The sequence below is a fragment of the Heterocephalus glaber genome, unplaced genomic scaffold (assembly GCF_053883595.1).
Source record: "Heterocephalus glaber isolate CG9 unplaced genomic scaffold, H.glaber_assembly_v1.0 deba00001550, whole genome shotgun sequence".
Lineage (NCBI taxonomy): Eukaryota > Metazoa > Chordata > Mammalia > Rodentia > Bathyergidae > Heterocephalus > Heterocephalus glaber.
This window is the reverse complement of record NW_028258343.1, coordinates 16809696-16825290: the sequence shown is the minus strand read 5'-3', so window position 1 is coordinate 16825290 and position 15595 is coordinate 16809696. Positions and strand designations below refer to the sequence as shown.

The 15595-nt window shown below is 35.9% G+C and overlaps 1 protein-coding gene across 12 annotated transcripts in view; it reads right to left on the bottom strand.

Annotated features, from left to right (window-relative positions):
- The window catches only part of Ptprk (protein tyrosine phosphatase receptor type K), a 520627-nt gene that overhangs the window by 16132 nt on the left and 488900 nt on the right, over positions 1–15595 (bottom strand). For 4 of the 12 annotated variants that reach the window (XM_087190284.1, XM_004845966.4, XM_087190280.1 and 1 more), the window contains 7 exons: positions 9575–9759; positions 7784–7871; positions 6641–6717; positions 6420–6437; positions 3906–3942; positions 2588–2685; positions 1917–2033 (listed from right to left, as the gene is read on the bottom strand). In XM_087190284.1, the coding sequence (XP_087046410.1) occupies positions 1917–2033; positions 2588–2685; positions 3906–3942; positions 6420–6437; positions 6641–6717; positions 7784–7871; positions 9575–9759 (620 nt within the window). Of the gene's footprint in view, positions 1–1916; positions 2034–2587; positions 2686–3905; positions 3943–6419; positions 6438–6640; positions 6718–7783; positions 7872–9574; positions 9760–11035; positions 11205–12071; positions 12084–14414; positions 14451–15595 lie in introns of those variants that run through there. The other 8 variants (XM_004845963.4, XM_004845962.4, XM_087190282.1 and 5 more) reach the window with 4 other exon arrangements.

The window sequence follows — 15595 nt, the reverse complement described above, 5'->3', positions numbered from 1 at the left end:
TCTTGTAAGTATAGCTGCAGTTATATCTTTTTTGTGTTTTCCAATATAGTACACTTTATACAATATTATACCTTGTCATTATGTCATATTTAGAATTGACAATGATTTAATTACTTTATCTTTTCAAGGAACTAGTTTTAATTTTTAAAAATTGTTTGTATTTTTTTATATTTAATTTTCCTTAGAGTCTATTGATTTTTTTAAAACTTTATAACTTTTCAAGATTTAAAATTGCCTCTCAAAATAGAAAACTTTCATGAACATAAATTTTTCTTAGAGGATAACTTGCAGAAGATTTTCATGTAAATTGTTGACCTAAAAAATGTTGTTTCATATAATGCTGGTCCTTATTTAATATTTCCTTTAATTATTTTTTCATGTTGATAGAATTACCGTCAATGGTAAAGACTAGTATTTGTTGATCATTTGCCTACAGTTCTGTAACTATTTGCTACTTTAAAATATTTACATTTATTTGTAAAGTGTCCAAAAATATAAATGCAGTCATTGTATATAAATAAATTGCCTTTTTCCAAGTTATAATGTCTTTTAAAATTACATTAGGGGCCGGGGATTTAGCTCAGTGGTTCCGCCACCTGCCTTGCAAGCAGAAGGACCTGAGTTCGATCCCAGGTACCAAAAAAAAAAAAATAATAATACGCTATTTTTCTGTACTTTGGTGATAATTTGCTTAAAGCTACTATAAAAGCTTATTATTATTTTTACCTCATGTGTCAATTCCTAAGGATAGATTTATAAAGATAAACTCTCATGGCACTGACATTTTAAATTCTGACATAAACTGCTTTTTTGATATTCAGAGGGCTTAAAACAATTCAACTATGATCAGCAACGTATGAAAATATTTCAACACACATCTGACGAGGATTATTTTTCTAAATATTCTTTCGCTGATTTAAAAGTACAAAACTGGATATCCATATAGAAGGTCACACATCTTCACTTGATCTTAGCCAAAAGGCCGAGGAGCGATGAAGGTCACACATCTTTAACACCGATATTAGTGCTTTCTGTACTGAAACTTGACGTAAGCACACTGGAGGTCCTACGCTTCTTTTGTGCACGTGCACCTTTTTTTTTTTTTTTTGAGTACCGGGTATCGAACTCGGGTCCTTGCGCTTGCGCAGCAGGCAGCGAAACCACTGAGCTACATCCCTGGCCTCGTGCACCTTTTAATATTTGCTTGACTGACAAGTTTACACCTTCACGTGCTCAAAACTATCCAGCCTTCCTGCAGTAATGTATGCTTCTGTGCCTCAATGCCATCTCCCGTATCTCACTCCTGCTTTAATCTTTTTCCTTAAAAATAACGATCAGATTGTGTTTCCCTCAGGTTCAAAGCCCACACTCATCACCTCGCTCTGGACTCCTCTGGCTTCAGTTCACACTTCTTTCCCTTTATTTGCCCTTCTCCCCACACCTGGCCCCTTGGGAATTTCTCCCTGGGAGAGAGATACTTACACCAACCGGAGGTTACTGAAAGGACACTCAGCAGGGTCCGAAACACTTCCGCCCACACAAGCCACAAGAGGACAGCACCCAGTCCTCGATCTTGCTACTTTCTTGCCAAGTCCTCCCCTTTCCCCTCCTCCTTCAATAATGCTCCCCATTTCCATTTCCAACAGGATTTTTTAAGCACAGTACAGTACTTTCATGGTATATTTATTTTATATTTTCTGCCCATCTCCCCTCTAAAGACGATAACCCCCACGAGAGTAGGGATTTTAATATGTGTCCCCAGGTTGAGAACACATGACTGGAACATAGTGAATGTGGAAATAAGTATGTGTGGGTTGCATGTGTTTCATAGTATCATTAAAACAAAACCTGGCTGGGATTTAAACAGATAAACAGTTTCAATGTATATGCATTTAATAGAATTTTTTAATACTTACCCTTTCCAGAGTGAATGTTCTTACTACATATTCTGCAAGCGGTTCCATTTCTACACAGCTTACTTTGAAGTCACCATAAACTTCAGTATCATCAGGCCAGTATTTGTAGCACTTAACCTAAATGACACCAAGAATGCATCGCTAGACTTGAACACAAAATACGCATTAGCCGAGAGGATTTAATTCCGTTGATTACTCTTTAGCTCACAACTAAAATATGGTTAAAAACATATATAAATGGGGGCTGGGGATTTAGCTCACTGGTTTCGCCACCTGTCTTGCAAGTGCAAGGTCCCGAGTTCTATCCCCATTACCCCCCCCATATAAATATATATAAATATATATAAAATATATATAAAAATATATAAATATATATATAAATGAAAAAGAATCTGTTACATAATGAGTACAAAAACTTTGTACATTCTTATAAATGCACACAAGACTAATAATGCAACTAGATTTTAGCACAGAATCAATACTTATTTTATTACTCAAGGAGCTATTAAATAATTTCTTAGCCACTGAGAGTCCAATAGTACTCCAGGGAAATACTGCACTTATAAAGTTTTTTTTATAAGTGACTGAGTGATATTCTCTTTTAAGTGTATTGTGCATTGCTTCTCAACTCTACTTGTGTTTATGACAAAAAACAAAGTTCTGTTTCTTACCCGGCCCACCTCTACTAAATTTGTGACCATTACAATGCAGGCAGACTGTTCTTGCCAGACCATTCTCCAGAAATCGTACACAGTTTCATGAACGGGGCCTAGGAAGAAATCAATTTTAATTGTGTAGTTAGAAAGTTAGATAAGACAAAAGGCAGAGTACACTGAATTAAAAAGATACTTGAAAAGCTAGCATAACATGTCACTAAGACTACTGAAATTCAGCTCACATCTAAATTCACACTGCAGTAAAAATTGTAAGGATAAACAGGTTTTTAAAAATTTCCGTCTATACGTCTCAACTCAGAAGGCAGTATCACTAGTTCCTAGGACATTCATATTCGTCACTAGGTTACTCGAGTGCATCTTAAATGTATGTGAAAAGTAGAACTCAAGCCAACATCAACTGAACAGCCTATCTTAGTAATGAAATAAATGTCCATCAGTTATAAACAGTGCATGTTCAGACGTTAGCGAAGAGGCAGCCTTACATACATATAAGAAGGCATCATAATACTACTGCGCATTATCATCCCCCAACTGCAAAAGCATGGACCATATTGAGTACCGGAAAACTGGAACATTACTTAAAACAGTGGCGGATCTTTCTAACTTTAAAGAGTATTCAGTGAAACTCAATTACTCCAAAAATACGTGAAAACACTTAGAAAAGAACCTGTCGAAAGAGCAAATATGGCTTTCGTTTTACTTTTCTGTTGTATACAACAGATGCATGTTTCTCTTTTGATGGCCGGTAATCATAACTACAAATGATTTTTTTGTTGGGATACTTTGATTCTCTAGAGCACCACTGTAAGATTTCCCTACTTTTTACTTTCCACAATGAATAAACTTTACTATATTCCCCCTCAGACTGTTTTGTCTCCGTCTTGACTTGCCAGAAGGTTGCGGGGAAACAGTATAATATTGCATTATAGTATTGTTGGTCTTGGGAATTATTACATTCCAGGCTGACCAACTCTGCCCTGTGAACACAGCCCCCTTCTACAAGGACATTGCTCATCTTCTTCCCCAAAGTAAGTCCTCCCTCGGCCCAGCACTATGGACTTGAGTTTTGAGAGGGGCGAATACTAGGGATGTAATCACAGAGACTTCCGGCAGCTTCTCTATACATTCAATTAAAAATCAATCATTTGATTGATTTCACCCAGATACAATCTTTGTACTATGCAAATGCGAAAAGAGTAGCGCTAGATAAGCTAATCTTGTCAGTCAATTCAGATAAAAGGGCAAACGATGGCCATATGGCTGACTAAGCAAAGTGGTCTAATCTGTAACTTTTACAAAGACAACATGATACCTTGGGTTGCAATGTAGTGACTTGGTCTCTGGTAACCCTGAAACAGGAGAACACCTCAGTTACCATTTCACACCAGGATCAGAAATAAATGAATGAAGGCATAAAAAGATGAAGACAACCGCCTGTTAAGGTTAAGTTATAGTAAAAAGTGCAGACATGAGTAGTGAACACATAACACAGTTCACTTCTCAAACCTACATTATCTGAAAGGTGAACATACAGCAAAAATTAAGTATTTTAAAGGCTCTGATTAGAATATCGATTATAAAATTGAGTTTTGGTTGCTATGGAATAACCTCATAGATTTTGTTTGGTTTCACTAAAATGTTTATGCCTTCATGTTAATCTTCAGTCATTCATTCCTGGCAAAACTGTGTTTAAAAATATTAATTCTGATTTTTATCATCCAAAAGTACAACACACTGCATTACAAATGGACAAGGACATATTAGAACCATAAAAAAAAATACAGAACATTCCAATGTTAGAGCTGGACAATGCATGTGTGCATCCAATCAAGGTCCTGCTGAGATTCTTTTAGAGAATATCCACATTCTATAACAACAGGAATCCACAAAAGCTATTTTGTGTGTGCTGCTAATGGTAATGCTAATTTACACACACATAAAATTATAGGTACACACATATATAGGGAAAGAAGTTTTTTAAAATGCATCTTATCCCAAACAAAAGGTTTTTTTTTTTTCAGTGTGCCAAAAGTTTTATGCAAACATTTAGTATTACTTCAATAAATTATTCCTGACAAGGAATGTGTGATTCTTTGCTCTCAAATGGCTAGCCTTAAAATGAATCATGATTTGCAAAAATACTGATGGGCTAAGTTTTGGAATCTGGTGTGCATTGACCAAATGATTTAGTAAAAGTCTTTGGGAAAATTTGTTCACATTTTTGTTTTGCTAATTTAATATACACAGAAGTGCATCTGAACTGAGGTCTTGATCCAAAAATTTAATAGTGTGTAAATTACACTGTCACACAGTTTGAAAACTTCTGTTTAAGATGCCCACATAGACTGTTTTATGACAAAAATTTCCCAAGGTTTTTAAGCATTTTAAATAAAATATATACTAATTGCTGAAATAATAATATTGTAATAGTAGAGGAAAATTATATAATTCTTAGTAATCAGCCAAAATACACTGGGGTCTTAACAAATGTTGGGTAACAATTTTCACTTAGAATCCAGTCTGGTAGTATGAAACATAAGAGTGGTATTATGATAAGGCTCTAATATATATATATCTTGGCAGAAAACTCAAGTTAAACTAAGAAAGTAAGAACAATTACAAACTTATCACAGAAATATCTAACGCACAGACGGTTAGCTTAGCTTTCCATAATGACATTTCTGCTTAATTTTAATAAGGAATAAGATTATGATCCAAAATCTAACCAATATACTCATATATTATACTTAATAGAATAATTCAAGTAAATAAATACTTATTCTTCTCAAAGTAACTTTAAAACGCTGACTTTCTAAGTGTGATGAAAATTATTTTCTATTTATGGACATTAGAAGAAGCTGAATTTTATGGTTCATATTTGCATGTATAAAAGTTATGTATTACGCTACAACACTAAACTTCTACATTTTGCCCTAGAATTGTGTACATTGTGAATCAATTAATTTCAGCACCCCGTTTTAATTGTTAACAATGGCTGAAGCTTAATGGATGCTAAATAGGTGCTAGCGGTGACACTAACTACTTAACATGCATCACTTCACTTAATTCTTGTAACAAAGAGATGGGGTTAGCACTATCATTATCACTCCTCTGTCCAGAAGAGGAAACCCATGCAGAGAGAGGAAAGTAACTTTCTCAAGATCTCCAGTGTGATTTTGAGCCAGGTGGATGAACAAAGAGCCTGTCCTCCTTATGCATAATGTAGTATTTTGCCTCCTTAACAATATTTGACTTGACAATTACTTTCCCTTACATAATTTGCATGTACATATAGTAGAATAAATGATCAAAACCAACTTTTCATTTATATGATTCGATATATATGTGTGATATGGGTATTTTAAAATTGCAATTTAGTAATCATTTTGCCTGAGTAATTTTGCTTTACAAGCCAATACCACACACCACAAAATAGTCTCCTATTTAGTTGTAACATCAGGAGCCAATCTAAAAGTTAAATTTTACAATTACTAATACACATCATACCATCCAGCTTCTCACATATGTTTGGGAAAGGGTAAGAATAAAAGTCAGAAACAGAAATCATCAACAAATAAAACTTGAGTACATAATTGTTGAAGCCAAAAATGACCTGTTTTTCTAAACAAGAAAAGGGAAAGAGGTAAAATAGATCTTTACACACATAAAAGAATTACAAAAAATGAACATAAATATGCTGTACGAGACCAATTAGGTGAAGCATGCAGAAATAACTAGTAGTAAGCATTAGTAACAATTACAATTAAGAATATTGATATTAAATATTTATAATAGGGTGCTGTTATTTACATATGGTGGTACTTACATCCCTGTACAGCCAAATCTACAGCCCAAACCAAAGTCAGGTGTGAAAGAAAGCACAACAACATCAGTAAGTACTAGGACGTAGAACAAGGAAATGTGTACAGTTTGTTCTTTATTTAAACAGCTAGCAATTACTTTACAGGTAATAACAAGCAAAAAGTTCACAGCTATAAGCTGATAAAGTGAGCATACTGTCAACATATGGACCATAAAAGTACTTACATCTATATAGTTGGCATTAATGTAATCTGAAGAAGGATCGTCCTCAACAGGCTGCAGAATTACTCTGGAGTGATCATCTATAAAATATTTAAATAATAAAATAAACATATGAAATTTCTCCCTGTTCGGAGACAATGTCACTGGCAGTAATTTAAAATAGTTCAGCCTGTAACTCTTATTCATACTTGCCGATACTCTATATAATTTACTACTAGCACATTAGTCACTGTAAGGAAATGGAAGAACTTCAATGAGCTTATTACTTATTACATTCACAGTAGTGTGTGAATACAGCTTTCCCGGCCTGCATTTTCACAGTTAGGAAGTGCAAGGGAACAAGAGAGCATCCAATAATCTGAGCCTCAGACCTGACGAGAGAACAGAACTGGCCTAAATTCTATTTTTGGTTTTTAGGCACGATTTTAAGCGAATGAGGTCCTTTTTCTCTGTGTTTTACAACCAAATAAGTCTCAGAACTATACTGAATTTTGAACCTTCCTCTTTTCTCATGCCTTGAGAGTTAAGGTTAAGAGTTGATGTATTTTACGTACTTGAAAATTATTTAAATTCCTGAAAGAAGGAAATCTGTAGCTCATTGGAAGTTAAATCATCTACTACTTTCCTTATTGCTCCTGTGTTTTCCAATGGCAATGACTTATTTTTCTCAGCTACTCATCATGGAGACTTAATCAAGAGGAAGTCCCAAAGGAAGGATAACATGGAACAACTGGTGTCAGCCACTGCTTCCAAGCAAGGAAGAAGGGCATGTGGAAAGAACAGCCTCCAACCTTTGAGTATGACTGCTAAGTGTGCTGGAGCAATTTATAACTGGAAAGATGGTTTTCACTGTCCTGATACTGTTAGCTGTTTAATAACACCCCATGCATGTGTGTACAAACAGAAAAGCAAAGAGGAAGTTACCTCCACAGGGAGAAGACTGAGTCGATTTAATTAATGAGAATAACGACAACTTCAGAGATTCTGCTAATACCATGCCTGTTCTCAATATTAAATAGATTATAAACAGATGTGCCACCCTCTAGGATTATCTGAACGTCTACAACCGCATAAGGAGGAATTACAACTCACTATATCTTGGAACACACAATATTTACACTCATCAAGGATTGTATGGGAACTTACATGCTATAATGTTTCCATATCGGTTTTTTGCTCTGTTTTGATCTTTTTTAGCTACATCCCACGATGCTGACTGACCTTCAAAGAAGCTCTGGGAAAAGAAAAAATAAATTAACAAGCAGGCTGAATTTAATTCTGTTTTTATAAAACAGGTTTATCTGCTCTGAAGCCTAAAATAGTAAAAGCTCCTTTCTCAGGGAGGCAGGGACTCCTACTGCAGTAAACAAGTTAGCATTTTCAGACTGCAGAGCTTGTTTGTTGGACTCACCCTTGTTTATCTTGGATTGGAGAGAGTTCAAGTTAAGGACAAAAAAATAACTCTAGAGAAATAAAAGGACCTTTAAAAGTATTTCACATTTAAGGTAGCTATAATTTTGTAAGATGGAAATAGAAAAAAAATTATTCTTTTCAAAACATAGTGAATAACAATGCATCAAAAACTGCAAAACTGCTTCTAATGAGAATCTTTCAAATGTGCATTCAGTAGTATTTATAACAGAAAAAAATCCCACTGCTTCCCTCCGTAATTATTCATTAAATTATGTGCAGTACATCACATTTCAGTTTCTTTGAAGATCATGAAAAGGACCGTCCCTACAACAAGGGACCATATGAAAATTAAAAAGTCCCCCTTCCCCATGAATCTGGGAACAGATGAAGTTGTTGATTGGTTTAATTACCATATGCAGGAATTTAAAATGTGGGGAAAGATTTCTTTTTGCAGAAAAACTTAAAACTTTGCTTAACACAGGAAATGGGGTCTTCAAAGAGCCAACAGTCTTTAAAGCGAAGTACACAGGAGTGCACATGAAATGAACAAAAAGGACCAGTTCTGGCAGAATATTCTAATTTTCCCTGCGCTTACTTTGTTACCACAACATAGTGTTTCAGCATAAATCTAAAACCGACATTAAAATTTCAAAGATAAACTTTATTCACATCCCCAATAAGGTTGACAAGTAGCCTGTGGGTTAAGTGTGGAGCTTTAAAGACTTTTTTTCATGTAGTTGGATGTGGTTTGGGAGGTTTTTCACACTGAAGCACTGCTTGGGTTCTTCCCCTTTAGGTGTGTTTGTGTGTCCTGGGTAAGGATGAGGGAGTGGCTGGGCAAACTCGCATGACCCAGGCTAATGTTTCTCAGTAAGTGAAAGGCAGCACAGGCACTTGGAGTGTTCTGTTTGGATCACTTCCTTTGGAAGAGAGATCCTGGTGTGGTTGGAGTGGGCTGGAAGAATTCCCCACATCCTTCTCTGGGCTTCTTACTGTTGAGTACTGGGTTTGCAGTGCTCCCTCTTGCTTTTCTGCCACACTCAACCAGTCTACAGTGTGAACCCAGGAGTGAAAAGCATTTAAAACACAAGCTTCATTTTTCTCACTCCAAGGATCCATAAGCAAAGAGATAGAAATAGTTGGTACTTAAGTCATTCAAATGGCAGAGTCTGCGTGGTACAGTGGAATTCCAGTCTTGCCAACTGATTTTTTAAAGAGGAAAATAAAAGGAGGATCTAACAAAGTGCTTTTAATAACACAGCAAAATAAATTATGGAACCTAACATTAAAGTTCTTATAATGAAGGCAGATCCAGGTCTATACATAGGAATAGATTATTTTTTCTTTTTTTAATTCAATTTCTTTTCCTTCCCCAAGATATACACTTGATTTTACATTCATAAACACTGGACTACAAGGCTACAGAGCATTCTAATCCTTGCTATGTGAAAGGGAGGAAAAATGTTAAATTTCATCTGATGTCACGGTCAAAAATGAAATGTAATAAACTAGTGAAGCATTCACCTCATACTCCTCTTTGAATCCATAGCTGTCTGACGTCTTCATGAGGTTAATGTGCTGCAGCAAGTCCGCCACTCTGATGGCTGGGTGCAGCTGGCCTGTCTGGTACGGGGACTCTGTCCCCTCACAGAGGTAGCGAGGCACGTCTAGAAGCCGACTGGACTCTGCTGTGGCACTGTGGTTTTCATCTGGCATTTTTCATATTCCATAAGATTAAAAAAGAGATAAAGTTACCTTGTTTAATATACATCTACACAAAGGAGATTCTAAGAGCTTAAAATCCTCCCGATAACAGAAGGAAGGGAAGGAAATGCCAGCCACTAGGGGCCTCAGGCAGCACCCATAGAGTCTTGGCCTTTTCCTTCAGCTCTAGGGAGGAGGCCAGAGCCTGTTCTGCCTGTATGAGCAAGACAGCGGATGCTATGAGATGGGGGAGACATCGCATCCACGTTTTACAAGTGTACGGGAGGGATTAGCCAGTTCTTACTGTTCGCGCATCTGCAGTCATGGCAGTACAGTTCCGGGTGGGGCCGGAAGACCAAGTTATCAGCTGGAGACATGCTTACAGGTAGACTGAGCCGGACAAACTCCTTCCCACTCAGATCCAACCTCCCTCAGAGACCTGATCTGGCACCTTGTCCCCCACAGCTCTTCCTCTTGCCGTCCTGGTGCTCCTAGACCCTATGGGCCGGCTTCTTAGCCTAACACATCCTAGCCTGGCAAATGGGAGCCCTGTTCTGATCACCCTGGAGCCCAGGCAGCCGCAGCCAGGCTCCATGCGCACTTGCTTCCATTCTTGCCCTTGGTTTCTTGTCAGTACTGCTGCTTTTAGTGCTGATATGTTTTGACTTTTCTGATCATCATGCAGGCCAAAGCAGGGGAGCTTCCAGAGCCCACGGTGGGTCGCATCCCTGGACTTCTCCCCACGCTGTCCAGGCTGAGGGACAAGCCACTTCCTACATTTCCATGCCTTCCTGTCTTCCTACATGCCACTTCACTCGATCTGTATTTTAACTGTTTGTATACTTGTCTATTTGCTTTCCTAAGGCCTGAGTGCACCGAGTGTAGAAACGGTCACATTTTCTTATTCCTAGTGCATTGCAGTCCAATACATATTTCTTTTTTTTTCCCCAATACATATTTCAATAAATGAGTTAAAATTCATTGAATCCCTTACCACCCACATTTGAGTGTAGGCCCCAGCCCAATTGTGTAATTAGCTCAAAATGAAAAGAAACTTTTAATTTTCTTTTTGTCATTAGGAGGAAGAAAAGAACAAGAACATTTTGCCTAAGAAGAATAAGCAATATTTTAATGATGGAAGTACTAATCATTACACAATGAGAAGCATGCTTATATTTATCACATTTAAACTTACCACTTTTAAAAAAACAAACGTTTTAGGGGTGTTACTTTGAAAAGCATTATACTGTCATATTCATTAACAGAAAAGAAAATACATTCTCAGAGGAAGTTTTCTTTTTAATGATAATGCATACTGTAGAGAACGATATTTAATTAACAGTTAAAACATATTTCAAGTGCTGGTACATTCGCCTGTTCTACCACCAACTCTACAAATAGGATATGGCAAAAAATGAATTGTTGTCCCCATGATAAACATTTTTTCTTCCTAGAGAAGGGAAAAAAAAGAACCCTACAATCAGATTTGTGTGCCTGTATAATTTAGCTTGATTGCATTTATCTATAACCTCCCTTATTAAGCTGAATGTGTTTTTTTTTTTTTTTCGCATTTACTCCTAAAAATATCACACTGAATCAAAAATCCCCTGGTGGACTCTGCTGTGACTTAACCACCCAAGAGAATTGACGACTTTTACGTGGGGTTTGCCCACCCCTCTACACACAAACATTTGCTAGCAGACATGATTCAAGAGTTACCTCCCTACACTGAGACTACAGTCAATGAGCTACCTCTGCTCAAATATTACAATCAACAGACTGACATAAAGAATATGTACATCTCCCCACAAAAATTCAATTCAGAAGCAACTGATTTAGGCACCATCGTAGCATATACAGTGGAAGATGAGATATAAAGAGAACAGATAATAACTGAGAGGTAAAATGCAATCACTGAAACTAGACCAAGTAGCCAGGGCTCGGTGCAACACCCTCAGAGCATAAACGGTACCTGGTGGAGCAGCAGAATTTTTACAATTCTGAGAGGCTCAGTGAGAAACACAGGATTCACCCATATAACAAATCTTACAGTTGATTGTCTCCCAATATGAAATTTACAGAGCCTTGGTGTTGCATTAAGCTTTAATACAGTAGTACAATAAGCAGCAAGGTCTTTAAAGTAATCACATATGAATTATTAATCTCAATACATTTCTGCCTCATTAAACCACCTAATAATGTGACTACTAGTGAGGATACATGTACTAATCACTACCCATCTAACACATTTAAAAATAATAACTTCAACTCTATCTCTGATTGAAAAGTTTTCTAGAGTTCTTTGCAATACACTTACCAGTTATAGGGACTTAAACCCAATGAAGCAGTAAAACACAAAAAACAAAAATATGAATCAATATGAAAAGCTTCTAAGCCCTTTAAGTCAATAAGTAGGTAATAATATTAAGAAATATTTGAGGTGATTTCAAAAATCACTTTATAAATACAAACCAATTAGATGCAAAATAACTGTAAAAACCATAGTCTACAGATGATAAAAAGGCAACAATTTTCTACAGCTAATATGATTAATGACAGACTTAGCTTTTAAAGAACACCAACGTGTACAAAGTCCACCAAAAAAAATATACACAATTCAAAATAAGAAAAACAGAGTGATGTTTTTTCAACAGATGGTGTAACCCTCTTCTGGGGGACCCCAGAGGATGTCATGTATCGCCGAAAACCCACTACACTGCAGGCTCAGAGAGAAGAAACTGAAAATGCGCGCGCAGCGGTCTCAATGAGCAAGGTCACCCAAGCAGTAACTCGCCGCACTAATAAACGTCGGGGAGCTCATGGCCACCACTTTGAGCAGCTCTTGTAACTGCAGAGGCCAAACGTAACATATTAATTTCATGATATTTCAATAAATGCAATATTAAAATATTTACACAAGATTTTCTTTTCCTGAAATGTGTACACATATTTTGGTGGACTCTATATTATATATCAACCACTCTGGTTTTCAAAACAAAATAAAATGCATAATGAATGTTTATATAAATAGGTCTTATGACATGGTTGTGTTTATTCTACCTTACACATGAATATTCCTTTTCATAAGGAAAGTTACTGCAATAATTGTTTAAACTTTGCAGTCTATAAAAGTCATGGGCATTATTTCATTTTCTCTTTATAAAATTCTGTCAACGTGGTACAGTAGGAAATATTTTACTGTTAGAAAGATGGGAAAGCAAACATGTAAGGTGTCTTTACGAATACACAGTCAACCCACAGGAGGTCTGAGATTTGGACGTAATTCTACACGGGCTTAGAAAATCATTATGATGAAATTTTAACACTGAGGCAACTGATTCTTTTCCAGTGAGTTTTGTGATACTTTAGTTGAACTTTTATTTAACTTGATCCTGACAGCATCTTACAGGGCTCAAGGGAAGAGGACTTTACAGAGGGGTTTGGGGCTGCCTCAGTGGTCCTCATTCAAAGCTTGGGACAAGTCCCAAGTTCATTTCCCTATTTACTGTGGTGGGCGTCACACAGAGAGTGCAGTAGGAGGAAACCAGATTCTTCTAGAATATACGTTCCTTATATCAATTACAAAATTATAATTTGAAATAATTACTTTAGTGGGTAAGAGGTATACTTTATTTAATTGAATTACTTGTATTATGCAAAACATTTTATAACATAATCAAACACGAATAGCAAAAACATATGTACAGTATATGTGCTGCCAAAGTGGGCACAAAAAACATGTATAAAATGTAAGCTAAAAGTTTTATATTTAACAAGAACTGTGAATTTTAAAAGATACATTTATCTGATAAACTCCATATTTCTTTGGTTAAATCTTAATTAAAAACACTGAGGTAAAACTGATGTGGAACTTGTGAACATCCAAGCAAACTGGCCCATATTGGTCAAGGAATAGGATATACTTTGAATGAAACTCATTTCATTCTGAAAGAGATAGCTCAATTTTAAAGTGAATGCAATTCTCCATCAGGAAGGTCTGTGCCATCACTAGCAATGTCAGGAGTCTCAGATGTTGCACAGAGGTAAACCACATGGCTTGATCTACATTTCAGAAAGACAGTGCTAATCACGTAAGGTTTACATACAATTCCAAAGCCCACATCGAGATTCTAAGATTGTAACCTGCGTTTGTAAATTCTTAGTAAGGATAAAAGAAAAGTAACTGCATCCAGTTCCAATATTCACTTGTAAATGTATCCTTTTATTGCTATAACATTAAAAAGATTTAGAAAACTTCCTCCCCACAGGTAACTTTTATATATATGCTAGTGTTAGCTATCATTGGCTCCTGGGATCTACAACACAAGGGCTCATTTCACTAAATTAGATATATTACTGTTAGCCCTATATTAAAGGCCACTGGACTTTTGCTACAAATTTAGCAGAATCATAATTTAGAGAATATGCTGCTTTAAACAGTATACTGTACTCTGCTCTGCTGGAATTCACTAGATAAATAGAGTTGCTGTCTCTGATAAGACTATGGGTATTTTAAATACCAGATGGTTTCTGCATCACAAATAGTTATTATTCAGACAAAGCTACAACTCACGCAAGGAGCTGTGATCCATGCAATAAATAAATAAATAAGTAAATAAATAAATGAAATGATGATGATGATAAAGATTTAGGGCCTCACCTAACACAGCAGTCGGCACAAGAGGATCATTGGGCACTGTAGGAAAACAAAGCTGATGAAGGAATATATTTCTCTGAAATTGAATTTTGAACTCTTTTCTTTAAATAATAGATTATGCTTTCTTAAGAAATATAATTATTCAACTTCCTTCTATTACTGGATCCTGCAAGAGGAAAATTCTCTCTTCTAGCTTAGGTTATCTCAAAACATCAAGAAAGGTATATCTGTAATTATATTTTAGTATTCTGTTTAATTTGAAAAGCCAGAAGATTCAACTTGACATTATAAAGAGTATAAAATTAGGGGGAAAGAAACCATGCATTTTAAATCTAAGGTATTTGGAGAAAAATGATCTCATATTCATTCCATACAAATTTTTCTTTGGTTAACTGTGGGAAATAGATTTAATCTTTTATCTAAGTACATAAGTAGATATTTATAGCCACCTTGCTGAATTGAGTCTTTCTAATAAGGTAATGCAGTAATTAGAAAAGTTTAGGGGCCAGAAATGCTTTCATACCTGTAATTGATTAAATATTAAATCAAATACTCAGAGAGATGGTACCTTTATATATTTAGCAAAGCTTACTTTCAACAGTAAGAGTATTTCATGTTCTTCCCTATCATTTATCTTACAGTGGAATGAAAAGAAAATAGATCAGAAAGGCCCTATCGTGTTTTAAATGAAGTTCTAAAATGACTCATATTGTATTTCTAACTTCTAATTTGGCATAGATATATATGTCAGGGAAAACAACAGGCTGCATTTAGAGCCAATAATTATTGAAAATTTTCACAAGCTGAATACTTGGGAAAAATTCTCCCCCTCTGAGAAGATGTATAGACACACAACCTACAAATACTTTGCTTCCAACCTTATCACTACATATGTGTATAATTTGCATAAGAAATAACAATCCTATTGGTGACTTCTTTTCTTACATCCATGTTTTCCATATCCCTAGGTCTGTGACAAAATGCCTCTGCCTGCAAAAGACCAACAAACCTGATACACGCACTTCAAAAGCATCAGTTTTACTTGAGGATTTGAAGAAGTGAAATCAGGTCATGGAAATTTAATTAACTTAAAATAAACTGAGGTACTATAGAACAGAATATCAAATTTATAGGAAATGTGAAGATAAACAGTAATATTGAACCTGAGATAATTATTCAAATCA